The sequence below is a fragment of the Belonocnema kinseyi genome, chromosome 8, assembly GCF_010883055.1.
Source record: "Belonocnema kinseyi isolate 2016_QV_RU_SX_M_011 chromosome 8, B_treatae_v1, whole genome shotgun sequence".
NCBI classification, from domain to species: Eukaryota; Metazoa; Arthropoda; class Insecta; order Hymenoptera; family Cynipidae; genus Belonocnema; species Belonocnema kinseyi.
This window is the reverse complement of record NC_046664.1, coordinates 34960078-34973087: the sequence shown is the minus strand read 5'-3', so window position 1 is coordinate 34973087 and position 13010 is coordinate 34960078. Positions and strand designations below refer to the sequence as shown.

Here is a 13010-nt window from a genome sequence, read left to right as displayed (position 1 = left end):
CGTTTATTGTAAAAAAATTCATGAATGTTTTCACAAAAATTTTGCCATTAAGATGCCATTTTGAAAATACTAAAACGAAAAATCGATCTTTGAACCATGGATCCTCAAAGTTTAGACATTTATTCCACCCGTTAGTGAGATTCCAGGTTAATTACAGACTCGAAAAGCTCTGGAAAATGGTTCACAAAAAAAATAGGCACGAAAAATCACGTTTTTTTTGTTTAAACTGCATTTTGGGATAATAAGAAAATTTGTTGAGGAATTTCATTGGCATCGTCGGAAAGAGGAGATCTTAAGCAATAAAAATATATGTGTCTCAATTTTTTCTAGTGTCGAATAGTCTTAGTTATTGGCCGTTGAAAAGCAGTGTACCGGTAGTGGCATTTTGGCCGTTTAAGGGTTAAAATCGATTTTTGGGTAATTGGAAATTGAAATTTTTGTGTAAAAATTCGTCTTTTTGGTATTAAATTAATATTCTTGGTTGAAGATTCGTATGTTTCGAAAAATTCATCTCTTTTTGTAGAAATTTTATCCTTTTTTATTTAAAATTTAATTCTTTGGTTACAAATTTAATTGCTTTTTTGAAAATTCAACTCTTTGGTTGAACATTTAACTTTTTTTCTTACTTCGCATTTTGATTAAAAAATTTATCTGTTTTAATGAAAACTTAATCTTTGTTTTTACAACAATGCAACTTTTTAGTGGAAAATTAATCTTCTTTGTTTGAGAATTCAACGATTTGAAAATTCCTCTCTGTTGTTTGAAATATCTATTATTACATTATTTTGTTGAAAATTAGTCTTTTTTAGTTGAAAATTCATCTACTCAGGTAAAAGCTGAACTTCTTTTTATTAAAAATTAATTTTTTAGCTCAAAGTTCATCTATTTGGTTAAAAATTGAACTATTTTGTTTTAAATTTATTTTTAAATTTAATTTTTTTCTTAAAAATCCATGTATTTTATTGAAAATTTAAATTTTTGGTTAAGAATTCAACTCAATTATCAAAAATGTAATTATTTTGCAGAAAATTTAACTTTTGGTTTAAAATATGGACTTTGACATTTTTTATTGAGAATTAATATTTTTTTTGGAAATTCAACCTTCTTCGAAAAAATCGTGTCTTTTGCGTGAAAATCCAATTTTTTTTTTAAATTATCTTTGCAGGTTGCAAATTCCATTATTTAGTAAAAATTTAAACCGTTTTTTTTAATTCGCCTTTTTTTTCTTAACAGTATAATTATTTCTTGGCACAACTGTTTGGTCAAAAATTATACTATTTTGTTTTTAAATTCAAATATTTGGTTAAAAAATCATATTTTCGATCGAAATAAATAAATTTGAAAATTTTGAAAATTAGATTCTTCGGCCATCCTCATTTAACGGTTTCTTAATATTATTAAATTAAATATTTAAATTCTAATTATTTATTAATTTTAATATTATTTATTTTTTTATTTTATTTATTCAAACTTTATATTTTATATTGTTAAATGAGAAAACAAAATTTGGGAAGAAAATAAACTTTCCTATCTGAATGAAAACTAAGTAAATCGTTTTGTTTTTCTGGTACTTTTCCCTCGTAATAAAAGGAATTTGCAGTATAAGTTTGCAAGTTTATTTATATTTTATAAGGAACACTGGATCGCCTTCGCTCATTTTCCCACTTTTAATGCATTAAACCGGTTTAACGACCCCGGCTAACTTTTAGCACTGGCACTGCATTACAAGTACGACCCAGCTACTTGACATTGAATCTTCCAAGTGCAAACAATTTTCAAAACAATGAATTTCCAACGAAAATTCAGTTATTTTTTAGCCAAATAGTTGACTATTCTAGCTAAATTATTGTTTTTTTGATAGATGAATTTTCAACCAAACAAGATTTTAATTTGAAATTAAACGCAGTTGAAATTCAACAAAAAAATCCTCAACCAAATTAGTTTTATTTTCTACAAAAATATTTGAACACCTCTTACTATCAAGCAAAAAAGATCAGTTTTGAACAAAAGAGTTAAATTTTCTACTAAAAAGGAAATTTCTAACCAAATAATTGACTTTCATACCAAAATATATGAATCTTATACCTAAAATAAAAATTTTGATATAATTTTCAACTAAAATTATGAATCCTCAACTAAAAAATTAAATTTTTAACACAAACCATGTTTCCACTTTTAACCAAGTAGTTGCATTTTGAACCACAAATATATATTTTTAGTCCAAAAATACGATATTTCAACAAAAATTTCAATTTTAGCCAAATAGTTGAAATTTTAACCAAAATAGATGATTTTCTACCAAAAAGATTAATTTTCATCAAAAATGTTGGTCATTTTTGAACCAACTAATTAAATTTTCGATCGATTTTTAAACAAAAAAAAAATAGATGAATTTCCAACAAAAAATTTAATAGATGATATTATTTTAACCAAACAAGCTTCCAATTTGAAATTAAACACAGTTGAATTCAATCAAAAAATATAAATGTTCAACAAAATAGCTGTATCCTCAGCCAAATTCTTCTATCAAAATAGTTGAATTTTTAACCAAAAAATATGAGATTTTTTTTACTAAAAGAAATAAATTTTGAAATAAAAAAGCCAAATTTTCAATAAGAAAGAAAAGGAAATTTCCAATAAATTATTAAATTTTCAAAACCAAAAAACAAATTTTCTGAAAAAACAATATTTGATATTATTTCAAACACAAAAGAATTTAATTTAAAATCAATGACAGTTGCATTTAATCAAAAAGACGTATTTTCAATAAAATAGCTGAATCAGCAACCAAAACAGATTAATTTTCTACTCTCAACTGACCCATAAACCTCTCTAAATAGGAGTTATAGCAAACGCACAAAGTTACTTTAAATTAACTAAAATTAAGTTAAAAGTACAATATTAAGAATAGTAATGAAGTTACCCTAAAAGTTACAAATGTGGTAACTTTTTAGTAAAATAGTAACTTTTTATAAGTTACTACCCGACGCTGTGTTTCATATATAGTTTATTTAGGCGCTAATTGAATCCAAGATAGTATGAACAGGAACAAGGTCAAGATTAATTGAAAGATGTACCGTAATTTTTACTTATGTAATATGGACTATTGGACTAGTTTCGTGTGGTATACTTAAGATATAATTATCGAAAAGTGATTAGTGTAAATATAAGTGTCGAATTTATATTAAAAAAAGGACTTTTATATTTATTTAAAAAATGTTAAGTTAAATAGATAGAAATTGAGGAACTTTTTTGTTAAGTAAAAAAAAAGGTGATACGCTGGGGATTGATAGAAAAATTTAATTTAACTCTGGATATGGCTTAAAAGAGAATTTCAATACACCAAACTCTTGCTTTCAATCATCCCGTTCTGAGCTTACGTTTCGATCCCCCCGAAATCAGTCCAAGGTTATTTGAAGGCAACCCCCGACACTGGACTGAAAGCGAGAGTTTGGTGTCATTAATATTTGTTTTTTCTTTACCATACATTTTGGGAAAAATTAAAAAACCTTGAATCCGATCTATTCACTTCATTTTGTATAGTTTCAAGATTCTAATTTAAGAATTCTTCAACTTTTAACAAAGATTAGAATTGTATAATATTTATTATTTCCAAGTATTAATTCAGTAATTTTAAAATTTACTGCACTCTCAGAAATTTCCTCTTTACGATAAAGGCATACTTTAACGGTTAAACTGCTATCGTTTGAGAATTAAGTTTGAAAACAGATTCAACGATAAGCGATTCTACTTTAACGCATAGAAGGGTTAGTTTAACGGTTAAAATGGCACGTACTCTTAGCGAAAAATAATTTACGCGCATGCGTGGAATCGCATACCGCGCTTTTAAAATGCAATCGTTTAACCATTAAATTGCATACTTTTAGCGTTAAACTAGATTGTTTAAGAGTGAAACGAATCTGCTTTTAAAGTATTCTACTTTAACGATTTAAGGACCGACTTTATCGTTTAGAGGGAATTTCTGAGAGTGTATCGAAAAGAATTTAACTTTTATGTTTTTATAGAACAATCAAACTTTAAATGTTCACGTTATTCAAAATTCTTTAATTTTAAACGGTGAAAGTTAGTATGATTTTTTTTGGAAAGATATAATATTTTTAGTAAAAAATCTGTTCAATCACTTTGAATGTCACATTATAGCTTTAAATGCGAAATTCCAAAATAGTTTAATTTTTGAGGCCCTAAAACTAAAGTTCGTTTGCTTCAAAATCTTAAATTCGATAATATTTGGTGTAAAATTGGTTAATTTTAGGAATTTTTCAATCTTTAATTTAACAATGTTGTAGTTTCAATTCAAATATTAAAAGTGTCCGGATAGTTTCAATAATAAATCTTTTAAATTCACAAAAATTACCCTTCGAAAATCTTGATGGCCAGTTTTATATTTACTAATTTTTTAATTAAATATTCTCAATTTTTTGGTTTCAATTGTAAACGTAGGTTTCTTGTTTCTTAAATTCTTCGAAATCATAGAATATAAAATTGAAAGACTTGCTCGTTAATCAATTTTCTGTGTAATTTACTTGTAAATAAACAATTTTGAATTGGATGCCTTCAGAATAAATTCAAAACAATACAAAAATAAGATAATTTTCAATTTATATATTTGTATAATTTTTTTCAGTTTGTAACTTTTAATATAATATCTCAAAATAGTACGTTTTTTGGTTAAATATTTTTTAAAATATTAATCATTTTTAATTGAAAAATATTTTATTTTAAAATTTCCAAAATTACTAATAATTCTACATTTGACGTAAAAAATTAAACGATTTGAAATGAAAAAGTAATTTCTTTTATTTTGAACGTTTATATATTATAGTGTTTTGAATTTCCATTTTGAACGCTAAATTTTCCATTTCACCTTGATAAGTTTTAATTTTTTAATTAAAATTGAAATGGCGTATTAATTTTTTCGGTTTTAAATAAAATTCAGATTTGTTTAATTTTCACTGTTCTGTAGTATTTTTTTCATGGTTTAATGCTTCCATATCAAATTAATATTTATTTTCAACTTTTTTCAGAATAATTCAATTTTACAGGTTTATAATTTTAAAAATGCCATTTTTAGATGTGAGTTTATTGTTTGGCCTTAGAAAATTTTGTCTAGTTAGTTTTAATGTTAAATTATAAGTTATATTTATAATAACAATTTAAAATCCTAAAATTACAGGAGATTTGATTTTAATACATCCAATTTGGTTTTCAATTTCAAATTCTTAAAATTTTAATTCCTATGAATTTCAAATTATTCAAATTTCATAATTCTTATAAAAAAATATTTTATTTTTAACGTTTTGAAATTTTCTTATCTTCGAAATGTTAATCTGAAATCATTCAATTTCGAGATTCTTCAATTCTAAATAAAACTATTCAATTTTGAACGCTTTGCATTAGAAATGATATTTCAACTCCTTTCTAAGAAAGTTGTCCAATTTTTAATATTTAGTGTGAAATTTTTTTATTTCGATAGATTCTTATATAAAATTTTTCAATTTCAATCACTTTCAGTTAAAAATTATTCAAATTTTAACACTTTTAATTATACGTGATACAAGTTCAATTCCGTTTTATTATATTGGAAATATTGTCCGTTTTTCAAAATTTTATCTAATCTATAATTGTCCAATTCGGAACATTTTTAATTCAAAATCGTTTATTTCTTCTGTTTAATTTGATACGCTTCCAATGCGAAACCATTAATAATTATTACTTCAAGAAAATTTTTAAACATAATGCTTGTAAAACTGTTTAATAATGTTTTTTGATTGTTTACATTTTTAATGTTAGGAAATTAAAATCATTCTTCAAATTTTGTGGATTAAAATTGTTTAGATTTGCAGTTTTAATCCTTTCAAAATTAAAAAATTTCTCAAAATTTTTACAAAATGAAAATTTTCAGACTTTTATTATTTCCAAAATACACAGGCTGTTCAATTTAGATACTTAGTTGTGGGCCCCTGATAGTCTCAGATTTTTCTTTTTGTTATGGATTCAGAACTAATTTATTTGGATTATTAAAAACAAAAGAAATAATTTTTGTAATCGGAAATGGAACAATCAGGAAAATTAGCATATTAGGATCCTGAAAAAGTACAATTAATTTGGATTCGACCGATAAAGATAAATTTTGATATTTTCGTGGATGTCATTTTTTATATTTCTGGAGGCCTAAAACGTCTTCCTGAATTCTTACAGATTTTTATTTGTCGACCCATCAGAGATTAATACTGTTTAGTAGATTCCTGTTTTCAAAAAAAAAAATTTTAATCTATAGATGTGTAGAAAGAATTTTTTCAGATATCTAAAATGTTTCTACTTGACAAGTTAAAATTGAAAAGCTAAAGATAATATTTAAAGTCAGTAAAAACGGAATAATTGATAAAAATCAAAAGTTGATTAAGAAATTGCAATATATTTACACTTATGGTTTCCTAGGACCTAGACTTATCAAACTTTTTTCTAACGTATTTTTACTAGTTCAAACGTTCTAGATACCTGATAAAATTCTTTCTTCATTTCTGCAAGTTTTATAATAACTTTTTGAAAACATTCGAGGCCTTCAGAAATGTTTTTAAAAATATTGGAATCTACGAAAATATTAAAATTACGAAAATAATAATTTTTTTAAACATATTTTGTTAACGCACAAAACCAAAGCGTTTATCGATGTACTCCAAATTAATTATACTTCTTCAGGAATCTCACTCGTTATTTTTCCACATAGTTCCATTCCCAAATTCCAAATTTTGGTTTCTTTGATCCGCCCTACTGGTCATAAAATATTTCCATATGCGCAGATACAGAGATTAAAATGTGAATATTAAACACATTTTTGAGAGATTAAATTAACTTTTTAACTTTTTTCATCATTAAAGATTGTTGTGAAAGAATAGAAAACATGATCGAAAATTTTTACACATTCTTCACGTGCAATGGGATGTACAAAAACTACATTTAAACATTCACTCGGTTCTTTTGCAAGATCAACCAGGCCCTTTTAGTGCTCAAATATTTCTAATATGATGATTTCACAGAAACTTATTAACATTCTGAGATGGGAAGGTGGTTGTAGCAACCAATTTTGGGCTAAAGGATGCTCACTTACTGAAAATTATTAATGATAATGAGGCCACTATCATGAAAATTCCAGGTAACAAAGGAGATCAATTTATATAAAATTTATAGGTTTATTTGACGATTTCTTCAATAATGGGACACCACAAACTTCGTTAGAAAAAGTTTTAAATGTAAGTTTTTTGTAAACAAATTTTTTCCTAAGTTATCCAGAGTTAATGGCAAATAAGTTGATAAGGAGAGTATTCAACAGTATTTTAGTAGCATTTCTTATAGATTTGATTATCAGAAAATTATACATATCTTAAATGATGAAGACAGTTTTCAATTTATTCCAAATTATCCCTCAAGAATGCTTTAAAAATAGATACTTTTAGAATTCTAGAGATGATAGATATAGAGAGTATTTGGATAAAAATATTGAAATATGTGATATGAACCCAATTATTAATAAACTCATTAAAGAATCCGTGCAAACTTCATAAACATAAATTAAAAATATTATTGCCTCTTTAAAGTTAATTGAGAATGTTAAAATTCCAGTCGATACCTTTTTGATTTTCTTGGACGTAATTTGCTATGTTTTCAAACATTCATTGTGAAAGAGTTCAAATTGACATTAATAAACAATGGGACTTGATTAAATTTCACACCGAAATTTCTAAAAAACAATTTCTTGACGCTATAAAAATATATTTTATTTTGTATATTTTAAATTTAATAATAATTTTTATAATCGAAAATGTGAATCTCCCATAGGCTCAGCTGTTTCTCCTATTGTAATTGCAATAGTTCTAGAAGATTTGGAAAATAAAGTTTTTGAAAGAATAGATTTTATTCATAATTTTTATGCAAAATATGTTGATGATTCGGCAATTTGTGTACATAGAAACAATGTTGATACTATCTTAATTGCATTTAGTAGTATATACACCTACGATTAAAGATTACTTTTGAAACTGAAAGGAGATTTCTAGATATGACTTTAATCAAAGCTAATGAAGGATGTATTGACACATATTAACATAGAAAAACGATTTGTTCAAGAAGAACACTTAATTTTCTCTTTAATCGTTATATTAAAAACAAAATAGCAGTCACACAAAATTTGATGGATAGAGCTCTTAAATTGTCACATCTATTTTGGCAGGAAAAAAATATTGAATTGTGTAAACAAATTCTTTTTCTTAACCATTATCTGTTTGATTTTATCGAAAAACATGCGCATAACTGTATAAATCATATTAAAAGCAAAACTACTATTCAGAACAAAAGTAATATCAAAGATTATAATAAATTTAGCACGATGTTTCTACCTTTTTTGTTCAAGAGTTATTCACAAATTTATATGCGTAGCGTGTGGTGAAGTTTGTTTAGGGCAGACACGTAGGGCACTTAGCCTAAGGAGAAGGAGATGAACATCAGAATAATTTTTACAAAAGTCCTAGATTTCACTCGGTCCTTGAGAAACATAAAATCAAAATGGTCATGATTTTATTTATGGCTTTTTTAAGATAATTTATCATGCGAGAAATAAAAGAAAGAGAGAATTCATGGAGACTTTATTTACAAAAAGAGAAAGTAACAAAGTTCTTCATTTAAAAAAGGATCTCTCAAGATATAACCAAGTTAATTCTCAGCAATGAATATTACCTTTTGTATGAATGTTTGGTTTTTTATTTTCAGTTTCTCATAAGGTTTGAATTAACTTCGAAACATGTTGGTATCTAGTAGTATACAAAAGACAGAGAAAGAATAAGGAAAGAGTGAGAGGTTGGTTTTGGTCTACTCTTTCCTTTCTCTCCCCTTTTTTCAGTTGTTATGTAATTGTCTCGAAATAACCGGAAAGGAGGTTTTTGTTCATAAGAAAGCAGATTTCATTTCGATCTTGAATGAAAAGAATCTCATTTTGAAAATTTTGGAATTGTAAACGTGAGCAGTTTGGAAAATTGAACATTGCTAATAAATGAACCGATTTTAATAATGATTTCAGAACGACTGGTATGGAAGGCAGTATCACGATGAATGGTCACGAGAGGAATTTGAGTGCCTTCAGAAAATTATCATGCTATATAATGCAGGACAATCAGCTTCACGGCAATCTCACAGTGGAAGAAGCAATGAAGGTTGCTTCGAATCTAAAATTAGGAAGTCATATTTCTAAAACTGAAAAGGAAGAAATGGTAAGATGCATGGAAAACATTTACCGCTACTATATAGCTGTTCTATTCCAGAAATATTTCCATCTCCTATACGGAGCTCGGGCTCACGCAACACTTTTTTTTAAGCAATTATTTCGCTAGTTTGGCACAACTTTGACAAAATTACTCTAATGCTGCTATGTTCTCAAATTTCTCGCTAATGTAACTATTTTTTCACTTTGCCTTGAAACATATGTTCACAATTTTGAAAGGAACTTTAAGAGATAGAGTAATCAATACAATGATTGTCCAATTATGACATTTCTGCAGTTTAACTTGTAGAATTTATACTGTCATTCGCCACACCAGGTTATATAGATTGATTAACCTCTAAATGCTCTAAATCATATAATAATTGACCTTTGCCAATAACTGCTTCTGACATCATTTCCGCCTTGTATTATTAAGATAAAGGAAAAAAATTATATACATAGTCTATAAAAAGTATAATAATTTTTAATGAATTTTTTCAATGATATTATTTATTTGCTTTTCAAACATTGTGGATAATCATTATTTATCCGTTTTATTCACAGACATCATTAGTATTTTTATTTTTAAGTATTCTTTCATATAAGCATATTTAAATGATGAGGCCAATAATTTCAGGGTGGTCAAAAATGGTATCAAATACTTTATTACACATTTCAAAATAATTTGCTGTATTTCAAAGTAATTCAAGGCATTTTATCAGACCATAAGATTTTATAGAATCTCCAAGGACTTCAAATATTTAATAAGTGTCTATGGATTTTAGAGTATTTTAATGATTTTAGGGTATTTTACAAGATTTCTAGAAATTTCAAGAGATTTCCAAATTTTCAAGGTATTTACTTTTTAGGGAATTTCAAAGAATTTTTAAAGATTTTCAGGGAATGAATGAAATGGAATTAAAATTTAGGGGACTTCTATGGTTTTACATGGATCTCATAGGATGTTATGGAGTCTCAGAAGATTAAAAATATTGAAACAATATATTAAAAAATTTTTTTAAAGATATTACATATTTTAAAATGTTGTATGACATTTTTTAAGATACAAGAAATTTTTCGCATTTCAAAGGATTTCAAAGAATTTCGCAGGATTAGAGAAAATTTCAAAAGGTTAACAAACTTCACATAGTCCTAATATTTTAGAATATCTTAATGATTTCAAAGAATTTTGCGATATTAAGAATATTTCAAGAAATTTAACAAGAATTTTCATAAATTTAAAGTGATTTTATAAAAGAATTAAAGATTTCCTTCAGGGCATATGATACTTAGAAAATTGTCGATTTGACCAGTTTTAGGTTCCTCCGGTTTTTTTCTGGAATAATAAATATTTTGTCTTAAAATTTTGGGGAATGATAGCGAACATGCTAACGGACGTCCCCACACACTTTTTTTGTAGGTTAATTCAAAAAAGTTTTAATTTAGCAAAATGTGATTAATTTGCATAGCGCTTAGGAAATAGTATCGATTTTTTCAGTGTTAGATTCCCCGGCTTTTTTCCTAGGATAAGAAATATTTTGCCTTCAAAATCTGGGAAATGATAGCAAACATGCTAACGGACGTCCCCGCACACTTTTTTTGTGTTTTTTTTATCAAAAAATTTTTGATATTACTAACAACGTTTGTGTATATTTTGAGGTTATGTGTGTTACAATTCACCCGAACGTTACTTCCAAACTACACAATATTTTTGGACGAAAACTTTGGACTTGCAAATAAACATAGTAACTAATCTGCCAGAACTAACCTTCTTTGCAGGCAATCAAAAAAGTTTATCTCATAAACAATTTCCAGATTATCTAAAAGGCAGAGATGAAAAACGACGTAACCTCAAAATAATCCATATTCATAAAATTTTTATTTGGCACAATACATTTTTTTTGTTATTATCCCTCAAAAAAGAGTCCTGGGACGTCGGTTATAAAAACTTAGATTTTTTACTATAAAGGATGAATTTTCAACCAAGTGAATTAATCTTTAACCAGAAAGTGACATTTTCTACTAAATTGTTGATTTTTTAGCCGAAGGAACGATTTTTCTACTAACCAGTTAAATTTTCTACGGAAGGAGTTAAATTTTCAGCCAAAAAAATGTATTAGTCAAGAAAGAAAATTTTTTACTATTTTGGTTAAAAATTCGGTTATTTTGTATCGAACTGGCTCTATGTTGGAATAAAATTCAAATATTTTATTGAATATAAACTTTTTTGTTAAAAATTCATTTTTGTTGGTTGAAAGTTCAAGATTTGGTAGAAAATTCAACAAATGGGTTGTAAATTAACTTTTTTGTAGAATCTTCATATTTTCCAGTCGAAATTTAATTTTTTGTAGAAAATTCGTCCATTTGTTTGAAGTTTCAACTATTTGGTTAAAAACTAACTATTTTGTTGAAGAATTAATCATTTAAAATGAAAGGATTTGGTAAAAAATTTATTTCTTTTAATTGAAAGTCCGATTATTTCATTGCATGAATGTTTCTGTTCCAAAATTAATTTTTGTTTAAATTAAGCGAGTTGGTTAAAAATTCATGTTTTGGTTTAAAACGATCTATTTGTTCAAAAATGAACTTTTCAGACTGTTAATTCAACTTCAATTATCTTTTTTGGTTGAAAATTCAATTTTTTTTATTCATCTTTCTTTTTTTGTTTTCTTGAATATTCATATTTTCGAGTTGGAAATTCAATTGTTTTGTAAAAAAATTCGTTTTGAAAAATGTATCTCCTTCGGTTGTCTATGTAACTGCACTGTTAAAAATGAATTTTTTTAGGATTTATTATTTATATATACAAATATATCATTTAAATAATTTAATAGTTGGGTGGAAATTTAATAATTAAAATTAAATTAAAAATTAAATTAAAAATTAAAAATTAAAATTTAATAGTTGGGTGGAAAATTAGGTTTTTCAAATTCCAAATTTAATTGTTTCATAGAAAGTTTTTTTTAATGTTGAAAATTTAAATATTAAGGTTAAGAATTCAAAATTTTCATTAAAAATGCATCTATTTTGATTGAAATTTTAATTACTTTGTGAATGCATGTATTTGTTTAAATATTGATTTTTTTTCGTTGAAATGATCTGTCTTTAAAAAAATTCGTATTTTTGACTTGAAAATTCAACTATTAGGTCGAATTGCAATCTCTTTTTTTTATAATTCCACCCTTCGGTTAAAAATTCATCTATTTGCTTAAAGCTTTCATCACTTTTTTTTAAATTCCCCGCTTTTGCTTGAAATTTAAAAACTTTTTGGTTGAAAATGCAACTGTTTTCTGGAAAAAAATTTCAAAATTTAATTATTTGATTAAAAAATAATATTCCGTGTTTAAAATGTAATTCTTTTCTAAACCATTCTACACATTCAATTACTTTGTTGAAAATGCAATATATTTGGACTATTTGGCAAGTTTTACAGTTCAAAAAGAAAGGTTTAAAACCCAGATTTAGAATCCATCATGCTTAATGACTATTGTTAAAAAATTGTTTTAACTTTAAAGTTTATTTTTATTATGCCAATAATATCTGAAACAATAAGAATTATGGGCTCTATATTATCAAACAAATGAAGTTTTTATCTCAGTTATACCTTTTTGGTACTTTTCTCGAAATTTCATGCGACTTTTTTTGTAAATTTGTGCGACTAATGTGATTGTTTTAAGCCCAAATTCAGAACTTATTAAGGTGAATGAGTGTTGTCAAAAAATTGTTTTATCTTTAAGAA

The 13010-nt window shown here is 25.8% G+C and overlaps 1 protein-coding gene across 2 annotated transcripts in view; it reads left to right on the top strand.

The window, feature by feature from the left end:
* The window catches only part of LOC117178285 (ATP-binding cassette sub-family G member 4-like), a 134494-nt gene that overhangs the window by 94118 nt on the left and 27366 nt on the right, over positions 1-13010 (top strand). For both annotated transcript variants that reach the window (XM_033369646.1, XM_033369645.1), the window contains one exon: positions 9092-9281. In XM_033369646.1, coding sequence (XP_033225537.1) covers positions 9092-9281 — 190 coding nt within the window. The remainder of the gene's footprint in view (positions 1-9091; positions 9282-13010) is intronic.